The following is a 20,759-nucleotide window of genomic DNA, read 5'->3' as shown; positions in this document are numbered from 1 at the left end:
GGAAACAAATGATTGACCGAGCTGAGCGGGAACTACCGAGACTGCTAAGGTTTTGATATTAATTTTGAGATTACGATTTTACTTTTTTTATTTTGTTTTAATTTTTTAATTTCTTTGATCCATTTCCCTTTAGCGAGTGTGAGCTGGTTCTATTCTTCTCTTCCGGTCTCTTTCCTTGCATTCCAGACCTTATAAGGACCCCTCCTCGTCCTATCCCCATGACCTCTTCTTCAGACTTCCAATTAAGAGAAATCTAAACTACCGCTATCCTCGTCCTTCGGCAAACAACTGTATTCATCCCCTTCTCTATCCTTTCCTGTCCGACATACCAACCAAAATACCATGGCTTCTTCTTCTAAATGTGCCGCACCGGTGTGCTCAAACTCCGCTACCACCAGCAAGGTTCGTACTCTTATAGTCACCATCGATGTGGTACTTCCAATACCCCCATAAATACATACTAACCATCCAACAGATGCCAGGTGTGCGATGCCCCAACTGCCAAGCTCAGGGGAAAGAAGTTTGGGTTATCCCAGGCAAAAACTGTCACATCTGCCACACACCTTGTGCATGATAGGCTCAATGTTCTATGTTGCACATCTATCATGGGGATGAAGATTGTGTGCAGTCATATGCGCCCATGCTATCCGGTTATGATCTGATTCCTCCACAGCATAACCTCTTCCATCATATGGAGACTCCTGAATCTCGAGAATGAATTCAACACGTCCTAACACACGAAAGGCCTGCGAATATCTTGGAGATCGGCAACTCGCCTTTATTTGGCACAGGGTAAACCTCAGGCGAAAGGAGCAGGAGGGTTTCGGCCATGGCGCTCGGTTTTTGGTTCCCTTTTTTCTTTAGCGTTTTCTTATAATGAGATATACGACCTTTTTGCTGTTCACCAGTCGATATAGTGTTTACAATATCGAGCTAACTTACTATTGGGTCGAACTTGATTAGACCGGCGAGAAGTACAACTCGCCTTAAATTGGGCTTCATCGAATACCTTTGGCCAGCATATAAAATATGTGCATACGAAGTAGTAGATAGCCCCACGTGTGCGAAGGGGCATAGTTAACTAACTAGTTAGTTAACTAACGGCCAAAGGTTAAGTGCCAGACTTTTCAGGCTTGATGCCTCAAATGGCTGGTTTATGTCTGATTTTAGACCGCTTTTGGCACCGCTCTATAACTATATTGTACGAGATACCGCCTTCTATACCGCCTCCCTTTAAATATACTACTATAAGAATAAATAGTCGGCCGCTTATACGGCCGTAGTCTTCTTAGTGGTCTTCTTAGGTAGTCTACTCCGATAGTCTTTTCATATGTCTTTTTAGTGGTCTTTTTAAGCAGTCTCTTTAGGTATATACCTTTAACTACTAACCCTTAGTGCTAGGTCACGTGCCTACACGCTAACTTTATTAGGAGTTTTAGTCTAGCAGAAGCGGCAGAATTAGAGGGCGGTATATCTAGGTATGTATAACTCTAGGGCCCGGGGCTGTGCCTTAACTAGTTACTTATTAAGAGTCTGTCATAGTAATTCAGGTATCTTAATTTTCTGCCAGTCTAAAATCAGGCGAAAACCAGGCATTTGACCTTTGGCCGTTATGCCCCTTCGCACGCGTGAGAGTTCGAAGGTTCTATCGCATCGTTCGCGCTTACAGTCTACATAGAGTGCATCTACGAACAACTCTACGGAGTAACTCATACATATACTAAATATAATCACAATATGTATTGAGCTTCCTTTAGCGACTTGGCCTCTCTGATTTGACCCGAGGGTATTTTGGTGAAGTTCATGTATGGCGCAGCCTGATCTAAGTACATCGTCGGGCAGACCTGGAAGTGACAAAGCTGTCCAGGGTTAGCCATATCCCCTAGCCTCGTTTGATATAATCTTTCTATAGCATCCTCTTCTAGACAAGACCAGCAAATCTGTACTTCAATCGGCTTTAGTAAAGCGGCAAGAGATAATCCCTAAAGCGGAAAGGGACAAGCTCCGAGTGCCTTGGCATTTATCCACATACTCGCATTAGCATCCATCTTCCGTTATTATATTTCATTGCATCCACAAAAAAGTGGCCTCAAAGATCCTAAGTCAAACCACCGTGATGGAAAAATACCCCATCGGAACACGCGCTGAGAGCGAGCGTCTTGTCCGCGAGTGGGGGTTTCGACATATCTTCACCTGGACAGATGGGAGGTACGTAGATTGTTTTTCCCTGCAGATGAAACATCCAAAATGGGAGAACGAATTGCATCACTGGTAGCAGATCGGTCTCACTCTCATCTGCAGATGCATGTACGGATGCTGACCTCGCCCTCAGCAACGCCCATTATTCCCCGCACTCGCATGGCGGTCTGACAACACACCTTATCCGCCGTGGCTCTCTGACAATCACTTACCCTGATGATAATGCTAGATTGCATAATGGGGAAGTTAAAAAGGAGACGTTTGGAGTTGGAGAGAGGGTTGATGTTCCTGCTGGAAAGGTTCATGAGGTTTGGATCGGGGATGAGGGATGTGAGTATGTGATTGGGGAGTAGGAAGAATGCAGCTTTTGTCTTCGCTCGATGAATTCTTACTTCTGTTGAAATTCATTGAATATCTTGACCTTCATGGTACATAAGCTCAGCTCATTGGTTTGTTCTATTTGATGTTTAAGTCTAGTCAATAATGTCTCTATAATCTAATCACATATGTACCAGACAATGTAGTCATGTCTAATGCAAAAATCTGAAATCAACTCTGTAGCGCGGTCGTTAGCATTCAGTTGAACAAGAGACAAGAGACAACTCGTAGACATACCTCTTGTTTCCAAGATCTTTGTTTTCAACGACATATCGCGACCGCTCTTCACTAGACATTTTATCCCAGATAGCAGCATTTTGTCTAGAAGCAATTATTAGCGAAAGCAATTCAACCGATCAAGAATGCACGGGTTGACATACTTGTTGCGCCTCACGTAGTATATCTTGGCAATGATGAATATCGCCATACTCCACACCGAAAGAGCCATAAGAACCCTATTTCCGGTGTGATAATACGGCTTATCCTCGGTGCGGTAGATCTGGACATGATTGTTAGTTGTGATATCTTGAGCACACAAGAACACTGGAAGTACTCACGTTGTTACCAATGATGCTACTGGCCTGCACCATCATGTTATACACCGCAGTAGCAACCGTTCGCGTCCTCACAGAGCCTGCATTACGCGATGTAATCGCAACAACAATAGCGTGCACGTAAGGCATACCAATCAGCATGATGAGCAGAACCCAACGCACCCAAGGACTAGCATCCTCAGAAATAGTTTCCAACGCAATTAACAGGATCAGAGCCCAAAGCTCAGCACCGACACCAAGAAGCAGTCGTTGATTAAACCGCTCTGACACCCAAGTCCACACTAGCAGATTGACAATAAAAATGATATAGGCCGGGATAGTAAGCAGGTTCGTGTTGAAAGTGCTGAAACCGAGCGACTTCAGTTGCAGACTGATGTACGACGTAGCCGGCGTGTTGGGAATCATCCAAGTGAGGCCGAGCAGGTAGATGAGCCACATATCGTAGTCCTTCAGTGCCTGCCAGAGCAGCCTGGGCGTAACAGCCTGACGATTATGCATAGATCCCTTGCTCGGGTCATCGCGCAGCACGCGATTAACCATTATTTTCTCTTCGTGCTCATTGAACCAGCCAGTCTTACCGCGGAACCGGCCCGCGGTCTGCGTAGGCGAGGGCGGCATCCAGAACGCAGCGACAATACCGATCAAACCGGTGATCAAGCCTTCCAGGGCAAACAGGTATCGCCAGCCACCGGTGCCATCCGATTGGCGAATGTGGAGGAAGCCAAAGGCAAGGAAGGCGCTGATAATTGCGGTTGCTTCATATGTCACCCAGAAGTAGCTGAGCCGGATAGGCAATTCCTTGGACTTGTACCAGAATGATAGGAAGAGGATGGTGTCTGGAATGAAGCCGCCCTCGAGAAGACCGAGCATGGCGCGGGTCGCGAAGAACCCGCTCCTGTTCTGGATAAATGCCTGGCATGAGGCGATGAGACTCCAGCTTATCATTTGTACGGGAATCCAGCGATCCGGGCCGACCCATTTCGATATAAGCTGAGAGGGCAGCTCGGCGAAGAGAAAACATAGGTAGAAGATTGTTTGGCCAGTGTTGTAGTCGTTAGTGGTCATGCCAAGATCGTCCAGCATGTTGTCTGACGTGGCTTGGACGACATTTCCACGGTCTAGCTGGAGCGCAAAGAAAGTCACACAAGCAAATGTGCAAACACGCCAGTCAATCTGGGAAACGGGTCAGTTACTACGAGTGCGATATACGATAGCATGAGTAACTTGTACCTTTTTTAACAACGGCTTTCTCTTCTTGCTCTGTCCACTCAAAGTCCGGGTCCCAGCGATGGGCACCCTCATATTCAGGAATGGGCTTGTAGAACCGCGGGTCTTCGGTAGTATCGAAAGCGCAGTCGGTCTGCTTTGCTCGAGGGCCGTCATATGTTGATGAAGATGAAGACTCTGCGGATGAGACTCTCGGAGTCGCCTTAGAGTCAAAGCGCTCGGCATCGGAGGCCGTTTTATTGGCTTCTTCAACCGCCATCTCGCGGTAGCTGGGATCGGAAGTCGGATCGTGGATAGAATAATAGAACCATCTCTTGGGTTGGATGGGCATTAACTGATATAAAGGCAGCAAGACGACATTGACTTTTACTTATCACGCCATATTTAGCAGATGTCTCGCTTCGGTCTCTGCATATGTGTGGGCCAGGCGAAACGGCAAAGGTGTCAATCCGAACATTGACAACAGAAATAATTGCCGAGTATGGTGTGCATGTGTGATTCAGAGTCCCAATTGCGAACTAGTAGGGCTGACTGGGTTGAATCAGGGAGGCCTAGACTGGAAGTCGGAAGGGGTTTCCGAGGGATTGTGCATATCAGATAGCAACATCTCTAGATAAAAGAGATTCCATGCAATTAGCGATTAGCACTTGAAAGTAAACGAAGAGCCCACGGATGTTGTCTAGTTAGGTGTTGGCTTGGCTGGATCACGCAAGTGTAGTGGGAGTGACGTTAGAGTCAACGAGTTGGCGGGGCTAAATTAAGCAGGGGTGCTTCGCAGAATCTAACCTGTTTCATGAAGATCTACATGATACTCAAAGTAAACGTGGTATTGCATGGGGTGCGGAGTAGTCTATGCTATATTAGCTGTATACAATGTGGAGTACCTATTATACCTTAGAATATGTTATATTTCCACTTAAAGATTTGCTATATGCAAGTTATTCCATGCGATATAACATTTAAGTAAAGCCTAAGCTAAAAAGCAACAATATCCAAGAAGCTGTTAAAATGTTGCGCGAGGGGAGTTGAATATCACGCCATAAGTGGATTTTGACACGAATCGTATATCCCGTAGCACATCAATATAGAGCCAACGAGTGATTCGTACTCTACTCAGATCACGGTAATTGTCAGTGTACGCACGCCATCCATCTATCACGTCATCCTCATACAATGCTAAGGGGACTATCCTATCGTATACAACATACTATGCAATACTCAGTGTACCTTCCACCTCGCACAACCCCGCAGGCTCGTCGGCTCGCTCGCTATGATCACGGAAAGTTGACATTGGCTTATTATCATTTCGTGGAACCCGCAAACCCCCGCAATGATGGCGCAATTCCTGTTCTCGGTTTGATCGTGCCGAAATGGTTATATATTGGCAGTGTTAACCCTTCATGGTACGGGGAAAGATACCGAGAAAACATAACTGATCGCAAGGGGACATACACATATACATTATCAGACTCAATCCTAGAACATGGCTCCCTCACTTACTGAGACAGTGGGCCTTCGCGCCCCGCCTGTTGCGCTTCCGCTGAAGTCAGACGGCGGCCACAACAAGGAGAACTTGATTGGATACAAGATTGAAAAAGAGGTTGAGATCAAGGGCACAGACAAGGTGCCTCCTGTATCCTATCCAGAATATCTGCCCGTCTGGGATAACGAAACAGAAAGGTATGACTATACCATGGCTAATGCCGCCCGCGTCCCCATGAATAGCATATGTAATAGACGTCCAGATATCCTCCTCTGCAGCATTTTGAGCACTATGACCACGGCAAAGACGCCGACCCCTCTTTCCCGGACTTGTTGCCCAAGGGTCGAGTCGAGGTCGACGAGATCACTCCATTCATTGGCTCTGAGATCCACGGCGTGCAACTAAGCCAACTCTCTGACAAGGGCAAGGACCAATTGGCCCTCTATGTTGCCCAGCGACGAGTCGTCGGTACGTGACGGGAGACATTTTAATCCCGATCCGTCCTCTAAGCATCAGTCTAACAAACCTATACAGCCTTCCGCGACCAAGACTTCGCATCCCGCCCGATTCAAGAGGTTGTCGACTATGCCGGCTATTTTGGCCGACACCACATCCACCAGACCTCAGGAGCCCCCAAGGGCTTCCCAGAGATTCACCTTGTCTTCCGCGGTGCTGACGACCGCACCGGCGAGACCTTCCTGAAGGAGCGCACGAATACTATTACATGGCACTCAGATGTCACCTTTGAGAAGCAGCCCCCGGGCACGACTTTCTTGTATGTGCTCGACGGTCCCAGCACAGGCGGCGACACCCTGTTCGCCGACATGGTCCAGGCTTATAAGCGGCTGTCGCCTGGCTTCCGGGAACGACTCCACGGCTTGAAGGCCGTGCACTCCGGCCTCGAGCAAATTAATGCCAGTTTGAACGGCGGCGGTATTGCCCGCCGGGATCCTGTTACATCGGAGCACCCCATTGTCCGAACTCACCCGGTAACTGGCGAGAAGGCACTTTACGTGAACCCGCAGTGTAAGTCCGAATAAACACATTTGGCGCAAGATTTAGAACGCTGACATGTCTTGTTCTTGTGTAGTCACCCGCTACATTGTTGGATACAAGAAAGAGGAATCAGACCATCTCCTCAAGTTCCTGTACGATCACATCGCCTTGTCGCAGGACCTTCAGGCTCGTATTCGCTGGAAGGCTGGTACGGTCGTTGTCTGGGATGTAAGTTATAGCACCAACCTGTTCTTTATTCAATGTGAGAAAAGACCCTGACCTTCACAGAACCGCCTGGCTTGCCACTCTGCCGTTTTCGACTGGGAGGATGGCCAGCGCCGACACATCGCTCGTCTCACACCCCAGGCCGAGCCTCCCTATGAGACACCCTTTGATGGTTAGATGGGGCGCTGGGAGTCTTCAAATTCAAAATGACATGTAGCTACGATAATCTCAGCAATTGAGAAGAAACATGAATAACAATGAATAATTTAAGCATCATGCATTATCAGCGTGGATCTGATCGTCGGCTTCATTCCTTTGTATCATACAGAACCAACAGCTCAAGCTTTCTCACGCCTGAAACGGCTCAAAAGCCCAACCTCCCACTCGTTAAACCTCCTAGCAGAGAGCGGGAGCATTTCATTACTCTTAGTCAACGCCTGCGACATTGCTTCAAATATCATAGTCGGTAACTCCAACTCTTCCACGGACAAAGGCGAGGGATGTCCAATTTCGGGATGGAGCAGCTCATCCACATCGGGAGACGTTTGGTAGAATACCTTCATCGCTTGTTGAGCCATGATAGCACAGCCTGCACTAGAATTCGAGTATCGCATGTCCGGATTGAAGACCCAAAGCTGCCAAGTACAAATATTCGTTAGCGGGTGTCAGTTGTAGATTTGGTAGTCTGCAATGATCGAATGCGCAGGAACTTTATATGGAATGGAATAATACTTACCACGAGACCGCTCTTCTGGCCACAGTGAACGACGAATCGCCGGGCGCTTTCTCTCTCGATCAATTCAAGTAACTGTGCAGCAACAATTGTTTCTGTTGGGTGAACCTCCCACTTTGAAACGTCTACCTCACAGCTGGGTGACTTGATATTCAGGGATACGCTGGCCTTCAGGAGTCGCCATCCCTTGGCGACCGGATCTTCCATGCCGATTATGGCATTGCAGTTTGCGCAGTCCAGAGTTCGTTGTGTTGAGGCTTCAGTGTTGCGTATTTGCTCTTCATCATTTCCCTGAATTGCATTGCTTGTCAGTAAATTATGCTTATAACGGGAATTTGAACTATTGCGCCGGATAAAATACTTGGAAGCGAACGGGAACGCATTGCATTTAAGCTCATATATAGATATTACCCACATCACATCACGCAAGGAGAATAATATAATGTAACTCTTATAATCACGCCCGCTACATTGCTCAGATAGCCGGCGCTGAAAATAGAGAACACTCTGAGTCACAAAACAGGGAAAAAGCGGCTCACACAAGTCCAGTATCGCAAACGCAAAGAGCGAAATCCATCTCCGGAAAGAGGATAACTACTCTTCTAGTTCGTGATCCTGTTCCTGTGAGAGGACCACCTTCACCCTGGATTGCAAGTACACAAAGTGCATTTCGTCCATCTTGGGCAATTGTATCGGAGGCCACCCCACCGAGAACTGAGTGGCCCCCTTCTAAGTTGCCCGGTTCCGGGGTAAAAGATAGGATAAAAGGATCGCGGGAATAAGAGAGAGATGTAAAAGTCTTACCTTTTTCAACCCCGTGCAGTCTGTTTCAGCCACAAGGAAAGTGGCAACATCAACAAAGACCGTCCCGGAAACAGCCACAACGTGGCTATCCGCTCCATATCCTTTAGTCTGTGCGGTCTGATCCTCCTTCTCGAGCGCAGAGTCTTTCTCGTCTTTCTCGTGGCCTTCATGGGGGTCAGGTTTGTGGCAGTGCCAGAAATCCATCATTTCAGCCCAGTTCCCACTTGGAAGGTCTTTCCAGATCCATCCCGGTGTACGGCTTTCGCCTGGTCCCTGATCAACCGACTCGGATATTAACGAGGAGTTGAGGAATGCATGTTCACATTGTCGACAACGAATACGAGTCGAGGGCGACATTTCCTCTGCTGTCCAGGGCGCATATTCATCTATTAGTTCATCCCGAGACGAGAGCGCCTCTTCATCGGGATCGACCTGCATGCGGAAAGAAAAATCGTAGCTGGGATCACCAGTGCCATTGGGGTCTGATTTTGATGCTGTTCCAGAGGTAGTTTTCAACGCGCGCCGAGACCCTTCGCTAACACGTGCTGGCAGTTTAATTGTTTCTGTGACATATTGAAATGGTTTTGATAAGGAGACTGTGACTGCTTTTCTTGATTCTGAAAGTTGGATATCTGGTCTGATTCCGTCGAAGTTTGCCGTCCCGGGAAGCGACACATAAAGGGTTATCTGGCGAATATTCGGTAGGAATTCTGCGTGTAGGTAGAGGGGTACATCGGCATCCTGCATTGTGGAAGTCGAATGTGTCCCAGGCTGTGTCCCAGGCAGGAATGTTGTTTGATGACTGGCGGTGTTGGATGCTTCGAGGTCAGAAGAATAAGGGGAATAGGGGGAGTAACCGGGGTGACTATCTAGCAATCACGCGGATCTGAATATTCTGACTTTTCAAGATCCTGAGAAACATGTCGCGTTTAGGTTAGTTGATGTTGGCGGTGACCTCGGCCACGATGATGCGCGTTTCTCTAATGCAAACAGTGCAAAGATTCAACACGTCAATATTTACACGTGACCGCATCCATCCTATCAACTATTCACTTCCCTCGTAGTCAAGGACTGGCCGTCAATCAATAAATTTTCTTCATATTCATTAAATCGTATACAAATTTGAGCTGAGTTGAGTGAAAAACATATGAGTAAAACCTACAGCTCATATCCGACGAAGTTACCCCGCCAATGCTTGAACTCGGTCACAAATCGCACAGCAGCCTTCAAGAAAAAGCTATCAGAATCACCCCAAGTCGAAGCCAGTTCCTTCAGTGCTCGAGTGGTCCTGACGAAGTGTACATTGGACGAGAATTCACCATTGACAGCATTCTCAGCAACCCATTCCCAGTCCTTTCCATTCAGATCATAATCCCGGATTTGGTCCATTCTGATCTCAGGGCGCAGTTGCGCGACGTAGATGCCAACACAGATTAACCACCATTGTCGAAGAAGAGAAATTTGGAACTGAGGAGGTATGAAAGGTAGCACGACACGGACCGCGTGGCTGGTCGCAAGGTTCAAAGCGAAGAACCAATCGTAATGCCCGGGCGAATCATCTGCAGCTGTTCCAACTAGCAAGGCAGCTGCAAGCTCTTGGCTCTCGCGGAACTGTTCAACTGGATTCTCGATCTTCCATGCCTTCCAGTGGTTGAGAAGCGCGGTGTTGCGGCTGACGAAAAGGGTATCGAGGTTGTCGCTGCCGGGAGTGGGGAAGAGGCCATCTAGGTCTTCATCTTTCCGGGCCAAGTCGAGAATTTCAAAGAGTGACTTTGATTCATATGGCGCCTTATTTTCCAAGTGCTTAGGGCCCTCCAGGGACTTGTATATGTCATTGTGGCACGTTGCTGCAAGCGCGAGTGCTTCCATTCCGATTTCACGGCTGTCCATTTCAAAGGCGTACGCAAGATGGATCAACGGCAATCCGACTAGGAAGTCTGTTAGCGCGTGCAAAGTGAAGCCGGCCTTTCTCAGGAAGCATGAAAAACATACGAGAAGCCATTATAGAATCAAACATGGGCTCCTTGTCGGCAAACAGGTACTCGGCCACAACTTCCTTCCAGTCATAGCTGAGGCGGACCATTTCATCTTCAAAGAAATCCACAAACGCTCGATCAAATCTGCTTGGTATTAGCAAGGAGACTCAAGTGGAAGAAAAGTTCAGACAGGGCCAGCAACTCACTTTCGACATCCCAGGTGGCCTCGCCAGTCAAGAATAGTTATTTCCGCTGGTGATTCCTTCCATTTAACCAGATCAGACACTTCCTTCTCGTATATCCGGCCTAATGTATCGGCGTCTGCGCCTTGCAGAAAGGAGGAGCCCAAGAGCTGCTAGTAGGTCAATGACATGGACTAATGACAAGGAATGCATACATAGAAAGCTCGTATCACTAAAGCAATGCAATCCACTTACATGTATTAACTGGTTAGGGAAGTTCCGAGAGTCGAACAGTGAGTTCTCAACATGGTTCAATTTCAATAGGTGCTTGAATGCCCGGGCTGGCTTATCTTGAGCGGTCTCGGTTTCATGGACGTGAACCGGGGGCAAATCGATCGCCTGCGCGGGCGAGGATGAGAACAAGCCAAGCGATGGCAATGATGGCCACCGAACATTAAACATCGTGGTGATGAGTGAGCTGTGTGTAGTAGGCGTTTGGATGAATTGTTGGGAAATTGTCACGTGAAGTAGAAGTTGATATCGATGGATGACGTATGAAATTTGGGGTTATCAATCTAGTCACATGATAACCTAATTAATTCGGTTGGGAGCGCCCGACTTCTCACTACTTAGCTTGTTAGAGAAATATGCAAATATGGAAACCACCCTTTTGATGGAGAACAAAGGCTGTGTTAGTTGGATATTGTCAGTTTAAGGGAGAACCATGTTCTAACGGTTGCCAAAATTCCAAATATAATAACTTGGTACCATTTTGCGGCGTACACATAATTTCTATCGGATAGTGAGAGAGAGCTGCCTGGATTGTGGGAGAGGATTGTGGGAGATTCCATATAAGCTTCTAGGTCTTGCACCATCAAGGTACATTGCATGTAATATATCCTGGCATTTGAAAGTCTAATCCTTATGCTGTTCAACCACTGGAATCGGCTGCTCTGGCTGAGCACCAACCTCTCCATTGAAGACTTCCACTTGGATACGGGGCCCGACGAAATTCTTCCGTCCATCTACAAACCACTGGATGACGGAGATGACAAAAACAATACCAAATGCCGCAACACAGTAATCTGTCACATTTAATTAACTTTGTGCTTTGGCATCACAGAAAAAGGAAATTCAACTCACTCATGTTGCTACCAGTGGCAGGTAGCTCAGGGGGGAAGAGAAAGAGGACAGTAGTCAGGGCGATATAGATCAACGAAACCTGCGAAGTTTTGCGTCAGTAATAACTTCAGTGGAACTGCAGGGAAAGATATCATACGATGTTGAGGGTCCAGCCGAGAATTTCTGGCAGGACGAATGAGCGCTCCGGTAGCATTCTTCTTCCTCGACAGCAGTTTACTGCAATTGGCATTCCATATGAGATACCAAGCAGCACCACTGACGCTGAGACAATAGCACTGAAAGCACTTGGAGATGTTAGCAATATCCAGGATAAAATGTTATCCATAAGCTTACCTGGATGAGCCCAAGAAGATACAACCGAAGATAGTCACGAGAGCCAGATTGAGATAAAGCGAGTTCAAGGGGACATTTAGCGTGGGGTGAACTCGAGAGAAGAACGGAGACGCAGGGAGGCCGCCATCACTATAACTACTATCAGTATAATGACTAATTTCCAGATGTTGAATGCCCATAATAACGTACCGTGCGAAGGCATACACCATGCGACTGCTAGTGGTCATAATAGCGGTTGCAGCGAACAGAGCGCAGACTAGGGGGGAAGCTTGGGAGTGTGTCAGTACAACAAGTAATCGACGGCGGAGCAGTGAGGCCTACATCAAGAGACAGATCGCGCCTGCATTGCTTGAAGTGGCATTCTTCAAGATCGCAAGGAGCGGAGTTGCTGCAGAATCAATGATTTTGTTGATATCGCCAGCCACGAAAAGCAGCACAACAAGGAAGATTGCTCCAGTGACAGTGCCGATACCGACGCAAGCAATCATGATCTTGGGTCCCTCGACCGAGGGGTTGGGAATTTCTGTACTCCATTAGCCTCAGGTCCATGATTATGCGCAACCTTTTGAAAGTTACCTTCAATCATGTGGGCGACGCCATCAAAGCCTGTGACACCAAGACCGCCTTGCAGAAGCTATGAATATGTTAGATATGCCCATGAATATTTCCAATAGACGACATACCCCGAGCAACCACGCCACTCCATCAGGCCCTACAAGAGTCAGTCCAAGAAACATATAAGAATAGTCAGGGGAAACTTACATCCTGTTTTGTTGATGAAATCGGTGAAGACAAATCTGTCGGTTGTCAGTCTTTAGTTCCATAGAATTGTCGACCAGATAAGACGTACTCTCCGGAGTTATAGTTTGGCGAAGCACATGAAAGTACGGTGATGCAAATGACGGCAAATCCTGTCAGAGACCAGATGACTGTGGGAATTAGTAGAAGATCTCGGACAGCTTGATATAGGGTGTCTCACAAGCGCCCTTGGTGACATAAGGCATGATATCGTTCATAAAGGCGTTAATGAGGAAGGCAACGATGTTGTAGGCAAAGTAGATTAGGAATTGGTGCCAGCGCTGGGGGTTGTAGCTCTGGACCGGAACATCAGTCAGATATATCAATCTTGAAGCCGAGGAGTTCACAATAACGTACCGGGTTCATGAGAGAGATCACACCCTGGATGAGCTCACTGCCCAAAAGACCAGCAGTCGCGACCAGCGCAACCCAGCCAGAGCAGTTGATCCAGCCCGTAATCCAGGAAAGAATTGGCATCCATTTGCTCCATGAAGTCACAGCGACCCAATGATACTGGCCACCGGCGGTGGGGTATGCAGAAAGGAACTCAGCTAGAGAAGTGGCCATGCACAAATTACAGATTCCTGCCGTAATAAGACCTGTCGAGACTCGTGTCAGCTCTAGATCGTGAGGATTAGACAGAGAACCAAGCCGATACATACCCCAGACGATACTAACGCTGCCTCCCGAGGGCAAACTGAGCCCCAGACTTGCCGACAAAGCGGTCCACGACTATCCAGTGTCAATTGTTGATTCTTATAGAATCTGATAAGCTGCCGGTCGCATCACATACATTTAGAATGGCAAAAGCAAGACCCAGCATTGAGCTTCAAGAACGAACAGAGAGGTTAGCACGATCCAGGAATGTGTTTCAACTGTAGCACATACATCAGCGAGAAGTTTCGCTTCAGCTCAGACTTATGGCCCATCTGGGCCAGCTGAGCATCATCACTATTGTATTCTTCTTTGTCCATGGCGAGTATGTACCACAGGCAACAAGTGAAGAAAAGAAAAAGATCAGACAAGGAGAAACAGGGATCTTAAGCAGACCCCGGATGAAACGACATGACGACAGATTTTCGTATATCAATTCATATTCGCAGTCTACTTCTCCGCTACCATTGTCTCCCCGCGGGGGAAGCGAGTACGGAGAAGTGTTAGGTAACGGATTTGGGGTATAAGACCTCGGGACTGAGGGATATGATAACCAGCCGTGTCTGTGACTGGTCCGGCTGACCGAGAGCGGCAACTTCAGCCAGTTACAATGCTGCAAGATTATCGGGCCACCAAGGCCCTTGATAGTCGCGGACCGACGATCCATGGCTTGCGGCGGCAGCCCCAGTGCTTATGCCTTATTTGACGTATTATTGGTCGACCTTGGACCCACAGGCCGACTAGCGGGAAGCAATGCAACTGGGGGAAGTGGACGATCTTTGGAGGCGGATAAATGCGAAATACAGTGTGCAATATGCAGGATAAATGAAGGTATATTGTTTCAAGGTCTTGGCCAGCAGCCTTGGCTTTACTGTTTTTGTATGTTGTAGGCTTGTACGGCATTTGTCCTTGCTTCAGTGAATTGGACCGAGACGTTCAGGGAAGCGAGTCAATGTGGAGCGGTGGGCCGCAAACCTTCCAAGGTTGCTATCTCCTGTGCTATCTCTGGAGACAAATACTCCTATGTAATGTGCACATTTTGTACATACTTGATTTCCTCTGCTACTCCTTGGCGTTCCCATTCTGTTTTAGTGCTTATATTGTAGGCCTTGCCGTTTTTTGCCCACTAAGACTGAGCAGAACCTGACCACGCAGAAACACCACCAAACAAAATAGAGCAAGCGTCAAACATGACAGACAGACCTTCCCGCTCTCAAGACACTGGTCAAATGTAATGCCAACTCGTGCATAACAATATCTGGCCGTAACTAATAGTGTTTGCTATTTCGTGATTCGCCGCTGCTGTTTCATGATTTGTCTTCGCAATAATGCCGGGCGTCTACCCCTAGTGGGAGGCCAGTCGCTGCAAACAATCAAGAATGCCTGGTTTAAGATTAGCCAACATCACCTCTCATAGAATGACGAGACTCACCTGTCACTCCATGCGTCAACATCGTCTTAGCCTCAGAGCCTTGTGAGCCTATTGTCGCTGTCATGGAGTAATTGACTTCACCGGCGCTCTCCATCTCATTGGCCCACCTAAACAAATCCTCATCCTCACGGTCACCACCAATGATCAACAAGAAGTCCGGCTTCCAATTGTTGGAGCTTTCCGCGTAGCGCCACGCCACTTCCGCCGCGGGACGCTTGTTTGTATCAATAGGCTCAGCTATCACAGCAGACTCATAGATAACAGCGTGAATGCCCTGGTTGGCACAGGCATCGTTAATCTGGTCTGCGCACTCAGCTGCGAGACGCTTGGCCATTGCTCTGTCGGCCACCGAACCGAAGTGGAAGACGATCGAAAAGTGGCGCATTTCAACCCAGCTACCTTCCATTCGTTCCTGGAAGTACCCAAGGATACAGGATACCCCTTCTCTCCATGTATCCGTGTGCCCTTCGCCCACCAACTTCTTCCATTCAGTGGCATGCGGCTCACGCAAAAAGCACCCATTTTCGGCAATCAATCCCACTCCGGCAATATGGCTGAAGCGTCTCTCCTGTTCCTCCAGTGTTCGCGAGCTTACCACGTAAACGACGTTGAGTGGATCGTCTGTCAGGTCGGTCAAGGTCGTTACTGCACGTTGGGGCGTGGCGAGAAAGAAGACGCCACTTGGGGGTCTCCAGGGTGCTAATGTGCCTTCGTATTGGATAAATATCATGCGGCGGCACGCCTGTCGGTATTCCTCTTTTAAACTGTCGACGGAAAGACACGGCAATGTGCACCTTCGGTGCGATAACTGCTCGCTGCAGACAAGAGACAGCCTTTCTTTAAAGGACTTGACCCAATTTGTTGCTGAATTATCCAATAGTGATCTGTGAAGCTGCTCCCAAGCCTTCTTTCGCTCTTCCCGGTTCCGAACTAATGCCATATGTATTGCATTTGCGCACTGACGGAAGTCCCAAGGATTGACTAGGAGCGCATGGTCACCAAATATAGATGCACTGCCCGTGAACTCGCTGAGAATCAATGATCCATACGCCTTATTACTATAGAGCCCGTCTTGGCAGTAAACGAACTCGTGGCTGGTCAGATTCATTCCTTCTCGAAGGCTGGTGACTATCAGCACGTCTGCGACCGTGATAAGTGCGACGTACTGCGGAGATAAGAGGTCCTGCCTGAGAAATACTAAGGGCTGATGTTCAAGGGTCGTATAGGCAGAATTTATTCGTAGAGCAATGTCGGATATAGTCGCTTCCAGGTCGGGCTGCCGTATAGTGCTAGTAACTAATTGTATCAAAACAATATCGTTCGCCCATTCCCGGTGTGTGTTAAGGAAATGTTCATAGCTTAACAGCTTCTGGCGGATCCCTCCGATAGTGTCCATCTTGTCGTGGGAGATGATGATACGCTTACCCCGGTACCGAGCCGAGATAGTGTCGATCAAGAGCCTAATATCGGCTGGTTGTCTTCGCCGGTCCCATAAGGTTGGATCAATGCCAATCGGGAATGTGCCCACGTTGACAAAGCGGTCGTTTAACTGAATCCCTTCGTCGGTAGCTTCCACGGAAAGGATTCTGCTGCAAGTCCGTAGAAAATGACCGGAGTACTCGTCGATCTGGAAGCCGATCAAGTCGGCACCCAGCAGACCTCTAAGTAGCTCCTTACCCGGGGCCAAGCACCTGAAAACTTCGGAGGACGGGAAAGCAGTATGAAGAAAAAATCCAATCCGGAGGTCGGGAAGCATCTTTCGGAGCATGGCTGGGACCAGCATCAAGTGGTAATCCTGTACCCAAACCGAATCGTCTCTCTTGCAATGTTTCGCAATGTGTTCCGCAAAAGCCTGGTTGACTCTCACATAGTAGTCCCAGGAGCAGTCCTCGTAGGCTTTACTTTTGGGGCTATCGGGAACCTGGTAATGGAAGATCGGCCAGAGGATGGTCTTGCAGTGCGTGCAGTGTCCTTCGAAGTCACGGTCGCATACAAATACGGGCAAGGACCGATACTCGTCCTTGAGTTTTTGCTCAATGGCCATCCGATCAGAGTCCTCCATTGTATCCGTTTGTGTTCCGAGCGTGCCCACCCACGTTGTGTCCTTGAGATAGCCGACATCCTCAGCGGAACGTATAGCGCTTTCTAAGCCATCGTTGACTTTTGTTGCAGGAATAACGCGCCATTGGGACGCGCCTTTTGTAGGTGACCGACCATTTGACTGCGGTTTCGAGGGAAACGGATAACCCGTACCCTTCCTTGGTGGAAAGGGTGAATCGGAAGCAAATATGTGCTTGTGGTTTGCGGTGGCATCAGGGGTCAAGTCATTGCCATGCAGTGCCTCATTGCTGAATTCGCCATTGCCTCTACTCGGTGGTGAATTAAGGCTCTGAGGCAGGAGGGGAGCTGGTGATGGAATTTTAGAGCTGCATGAGTTTTGGCGGGTCACAGTGTAAGGGAGAATACTAGATGATTCGTATCAGATATGTATGCGAGGAAACCCATGACCACATACAGAGACGCGACGAAAATCGTCATATCGAATACTTCAAGCCAGAATCCAACATATGTACGAAGGTCGCAAGTATTCACAACCTGTACAGGTTAAATATATCCATAGCCTCCCGAGGTCGAATCAATGCGATCTTGGGATTTTATAACTTTTGGGACCCGACGTCATCTTCCGGAGTTACATCATTATCAAACTAAGATAATACAAGCACTTCCTAGTTTAATATCTATCTCTGACCTGTTTTAGAGTCCTTTGTTCTAGATGGCTATTTCTACTGTTTTGGATTGGTGAATATATGTTGTACACTCGATCATCGGTTGTGCAAACCACGAATCATCAGTAAATTTATGAAATTTGTACCCGAACTAAACTGAAACTCGAAATATCACCTTTACGAATTAGTTCATGTGATCTAATATGCACATAATTCTTTCTATAGAGCGAGAGCAGATTTTGTTCATCCAACTTCCCCAACTTGGAAACATTGAGTCCTATAGTCCTCATGCACTGCAATACACGATTACGCCACGTGAAGGGCTTGACTACATGCTTTCGCGTATACAGTTCGATGAGCGAGTTATCTAATTAGAATTAGTATTGACCGTTCATAACATCCTGTTACAATACTAGTTTTCATGGCCTTAAAGCTTTGAGACACCAAAATTCGACATTGGACTATCTCGAGCCGCTGACACTTAGGAACTATCCCGATCATAAGATAGGAGTCGTCGGTCATCGGCGATAAACATGAGTTCTCATACCGACAAATCAAGCGTTCTCGTTGAGCAGCCGCTACTTACGGCCTATGATCTCACAATTTGATCGCAATAGTTGATGCAGCCCTCGATAGCTTGTGGCCCATGACTTCACTTGACATCACCCTCCGTTCTTGAGCATAGCGATGTATATTTGCCAGCAGGCTTTGAATTACATATTCCATGGGTCACAATAGTTGGAAACAAGTAGCACGACCAACCTCTGGTCATGCAATGACTGGTTTGACAACAGGTTTTCCATCCAACAAATGTTATATATTCTGGACACGTCTTCCTCATTTTTTGGGGTTATTGATTAAATTTTGAAATTTTGAAATTTTCCACACAATCTACTCCAGCCACAAGATGTCGAACCGTGCCGAGAGAGTCGCAGAAGATAACTACGAGAGGCAGAACGATCCATCGCCCGTGACCGGTAACTTCAGAGATGACTCCTATGCCAAAGAGACCAACCCGAACTTGAGAGGTCAAGTCCCTGTTCAGGGACAAAATCAGCAATATGATGATCCAATGCAACCTCCTTATTCCAATACTGATCAGCAGCTTGGTAAGTTGACGTTGTGTCAAACCAATTATATAGTAATCAGAAGGCCACTAACATCGTCTAGAGGAAGACGAACAAGAGGCGATCGATAAGTCCAATATCTTGAGGGGAGACCGTCTCCGTCATGCAAAGCCTCAAACCTCGAACAAGTACAACGAGGGTCCAGATGAGGAAGATCTGCCGTGATTTGCTTTTTCCACTACTTTGAATGGGATAACCGAATTACTGTTGTGGTCTGAGGCTTAGGTCGATAGTCGGGTGCCCTGGTCCACCCCTTAGTGTGCTAGTTTGAAGCTCGCTCTCTTTACTCTCTCTCTATACAACTTTACAAGTCTCTTCTTCTGTACTTCGGTCTCCGCAGTGCATAGTGCCTTAATACAGGGTGGTCTACTAGTATCCAAGAAACTTATACTCCTAGGAAATTAAAAGACAGAACTTGAGGTCAGCGTCTAGAGAAGGAACCTTGATCTGTGGAAACGTCAATAATGCTGGAAAGACCACATTATGAGATCTGTTGGTGAAGGTCCTATAACTATAGACGTAGAACACTACTAACGACACTCTTCGTTACCGCCATCTATTGCTAGCAACATAATCTAAGAATGGGTGGTTAGATGAACCTACAACCAGTCACCCTTGTTCATCCTTTTACTTGGTTAGTGTCTGAAAACGTATTGCCGCTCATGGTCTCCGGCTAAAGATTGACCGTCATATGACGCTTGAGATCCATCTTCAAACCGAACCTAAGATTATTGCTTGTACAAAACCATCATCAAACGTAATGCAGCAAACATCATTTCCCCTAACTTTGCGTCAATTGTCGCGGGTCAAACCGGCAACGCGAGCCATAGGAAGCACATAGAAAACCGGTCAGTCGCACAATCCATGCATCTATTGTTCCATGCTTTTTGGCCCTTCCATCGGTCGGCCTATGGCAATCTCCAGAACGAACTGTATGTAACTCATAGTGACGTGGCGTTTATACAAGACAAGTTTTGCGAGCTAAGCAAGAGACTAGAAAACTTGGCATTGACATTGCCTCATCAAGCACACACCCGCTCTGCCCTGCTGCATCTGTGCCTCTGAAGTCATTGAGAGTGATGCGTTTTGTATGTGGAGATGGAAATATCCAATCCAAGTAAACTGACGTCAAAGGTGACTTCAGATCATGAACAGCTCAAGCTTGGCGACACACATAAATAAGCAGTCAAAATACCCCTCAGATGACTTCTTGAACCTTCAAGCTATATTACAATTATACAAGCAATCGCACAACACTACCAAACACTACCAAACACTACCTTCACGATGTCCGACAACCCCAACCCTGGTAATTTCGCCAACCGACCTCACGAAGAGGTTGAGAATATTGCTCGCAAGGGTGGGCAGTCTAGCCACCAGAGCGGATTTGCTTCTATGGATCCAAACAAGCAGGTTCGTAAAAGCACCTACTAAATCATATGATATGTACGATAACAGACTGACACTATCCCAGAGGGACATCGCCTCACAAGGCGGTCAGGCTTCAGGAGGAAGCTTCCAGCCTGGAGACCCGAGAGCTAAGGAAGCAGGCCGGAAAGGAGGTCAATCATCTGGGCAGCCTGATGAGTAGGGTGATTACATTATCTTATTATTTGGGTCATATTCGTTGTCACGGATGGCGAGTTGCTAGCACTCTTGGATGGGAAACGATAGGGGAAGGACAGATGAACTTTCAGTAGTAATACATTCGTTTTATAAGTTTACTGGGGGCTTCCAGCCCATCGTTTTGTATGGAAGCTATCGTATCCTTTAGGTCAGTCCACTCACA

At 47.5% G+C, this 20,759-nt stretch overlaps 9 protein-coding genes across 9 annotated transcripts; 4 read left to right on the top strand and 5 right to left on the bottom strand.

Annotated features, from left to right (window-relative positions):
* Positions 1-2,116: 2,116 nt before the first annotated feature.
* On the top strand, positions 2,117-2,552 carry N7519_009032 (uncharacterized protein; the record flags this gene model as incomplete). The annotated part of the gene is made up of 2 exons (XM_057295805.1): positions 2,117-2,208; positions 2,333-2,552. 2 exons carry the CDS (start codon positions 2,117-2,119, stop codon positions 2,550-2,552), a joined length of 312 nt encoding a protein of 103 aa, XP_057143687.1.
* Positions 2,553-2,729: 177 nt separating this feature from the next.
* N7519_009031 (putative transporter) lies at positions 2,730-4,617 on the bottom strand (the record flags this gene model as incomplete). Its single annotated transcript, XM_057295804.1, has 5 exons — positions 2,730-2,754; positions 2,815-2,898; positions 2,958-3,076; positions 3,135-4,304; positions 4,372-4,617. 5 exons carry the CDS (start codon positions 4,615-4,617, stop codon positions 2,730-2,732), a joined length of 1,644 nt encoding a protein of 547 aa, XP_057143686.1.
* Positions 4,618-5,841: 1,224 nt separating this feature from the next.
* On the top strand, positions 5,842-7,239 carry N7519_009030 (TauD/TfdA dioxygenase family protein; the record flags this gene model as incomplete). Its single annotated transcript, XM_057295803.1, has 5 exons — positions 5,842-6,038; positions 6,104-6,309; positions 6,376-6,867; positions 6,932-7,065; positions 7,126-7,239. The coding sequence occupies 5 exons, from the start codon at positions 5,842-5,844 to the stop codon at positions 7,237-7,239; spliced, it is 1,143 nt and encodes a 380-aa protein (XP_057143685.1).
* Positions 7,240-7,400: 161 nt separating this feature from the next.
* N7519_009029 (HECT-type E3 ubiquitin transferase) lies at positions 7,401-9,346 on the bottom strand (the record flags this gene model as incomplete). Its single annotated transcript, XM_057295802.1, has 3 exons — positions 7,401-7,697; positions 7,799-8,086; positions 8,600-9,346. The coding sequence occupies 3 exons, from the start codon at positions 9,344-9,346 to the stop codon at positions 7,401-7,403; spliced, it is 1,332 nt and encodes a 443-aa protein (XP_057143684.1).
* A 411-nt stretch (positions 9,347-9,757) lies between these two features.
* N7519_009028 (questin oxidase family protein) lies at positions 9,758-11,219 on the bottom strand (the record flags this gene model as incomplete). The annotated part of the gene is made up of 4 exons (XM_057295801.1): positions 9,758-10,527; positions 10,592-10,719; positions 10,782-10,927; positions 11,013-11,219. The coding sequence occupies 4 exons, from the start codon at positions 11,217-11,219 to the stop codon at positions 9,758-9,760; spliced, it is 1,251 nt and encodes a 416-aa protein (XP_057143683.1).
* A 453-nt stretch (positions 11,220-11,672) lies between these two features.
* On the bottom strand, positions 11,673-14,005 carry N7519_009027 (GABA permease GabA; the record flags this gene model as incomplete). The annotated part of the gene is made up of 15 exons (XM_057295800.1): positions 11,673-11,842; positions 11,901-11,979; positions 12,037-12,184; positions 12,234-12,362; positions 12,423-12,446; positions 12,555-12,756; positions 12,810-12,867; positions 12,917-12,945; positions 12,996-13,030; positions 13,084-13,162; positions 13,213-13,327; positions 13,389-13,651; positions 13,694-13,763; positions 13,825-13,858; positions 13,920-14,005. The coding sequence occupies 15 exons, from the start codon at positions 14,003-14,005 to the stop codon at positions 11,673-11,675; spliced, it is 1,521 nt and encodes a 506-aa protein (XP_057143682.1).
* Positions 14,006-15,030: 1,025 nt separating this feature from the next.
* N7519_009026 (trehalose-6-phosphate synthase) lies at positions 15,031-17,655 on the bottom strand (the record flags this gene model as incomplete). Its single annotated transcript, XM_057295799.1, has 3 exons — positions 15,031-15,068; positions 15,118-17,582; positions 17,633-17,655. The coding sequence occupies 3 exons, from the start codon at positions 17,653-17,655 to the stop codon at positions 15,031-15,033; spliced, it is 2,526 nt and encodes an 841-aa protein (XP_057143681.1).
* A 1,095-nt stretch (positions 17,656-18,750) lies between these two features.
* Positions 18,751-19,135, top strand: N7519_009025 (uncharacterized protein; the record flags this gene model as incomplete). Its single annotated transcript, XM_057295798.1, has 2 exons — positions 18,751-18,952; positions 19,014-19,135. The coding sequence occupies 2 exons, from the start codon at positions 18,751-18,753 to the stop codon at positions 19,133-19,135; spliced, it is 324 nt and encodes a 107-aa protein (XP_057143680.1).
* A 1,122-nt stretch (positions 19,136-20,257) lies between these two features.
* On the top strand, positions 20,258-20,561 carry N7519_009024 (con-10 family general stress protein; the record flags this gene model as incomplete). Its single annotated transcript, XM_057295797.1, has 2 exons — positions 20,258-20,383; positions 20,445-20,561. 2 exons carry the CDS (start codon positions 20,258-20,260, stop codon positions 20,559-20,561), a joined length of 243 nt encoding a protein of 80 aa, XP_057143679.1.
* Positions 20,562-20,759: the final 198 nt, after the last annotated feature.

This window comes from Penicillium mononematosum (assembly GCF_028829835.1).
Source record: "Penicillium mononematosum strain IBT 11891 chromosome Unknown utg000005l:1.0-9366267.0:1.0-9372171.0, whole genome shotgun sequence".
Taxonomy (NCBI): Eukaryota; Fungi; Ascomycota; class Eurotiomycetes; order Eurotiales; family Aspergillaceae; genus Penicillium; species Penicillium mononematosum.
The sequence above is the reverse complement of the archived record's forward strand: the minus strand, read 5'-3'. Positions and strand labels throughout refer to the sequence as shown.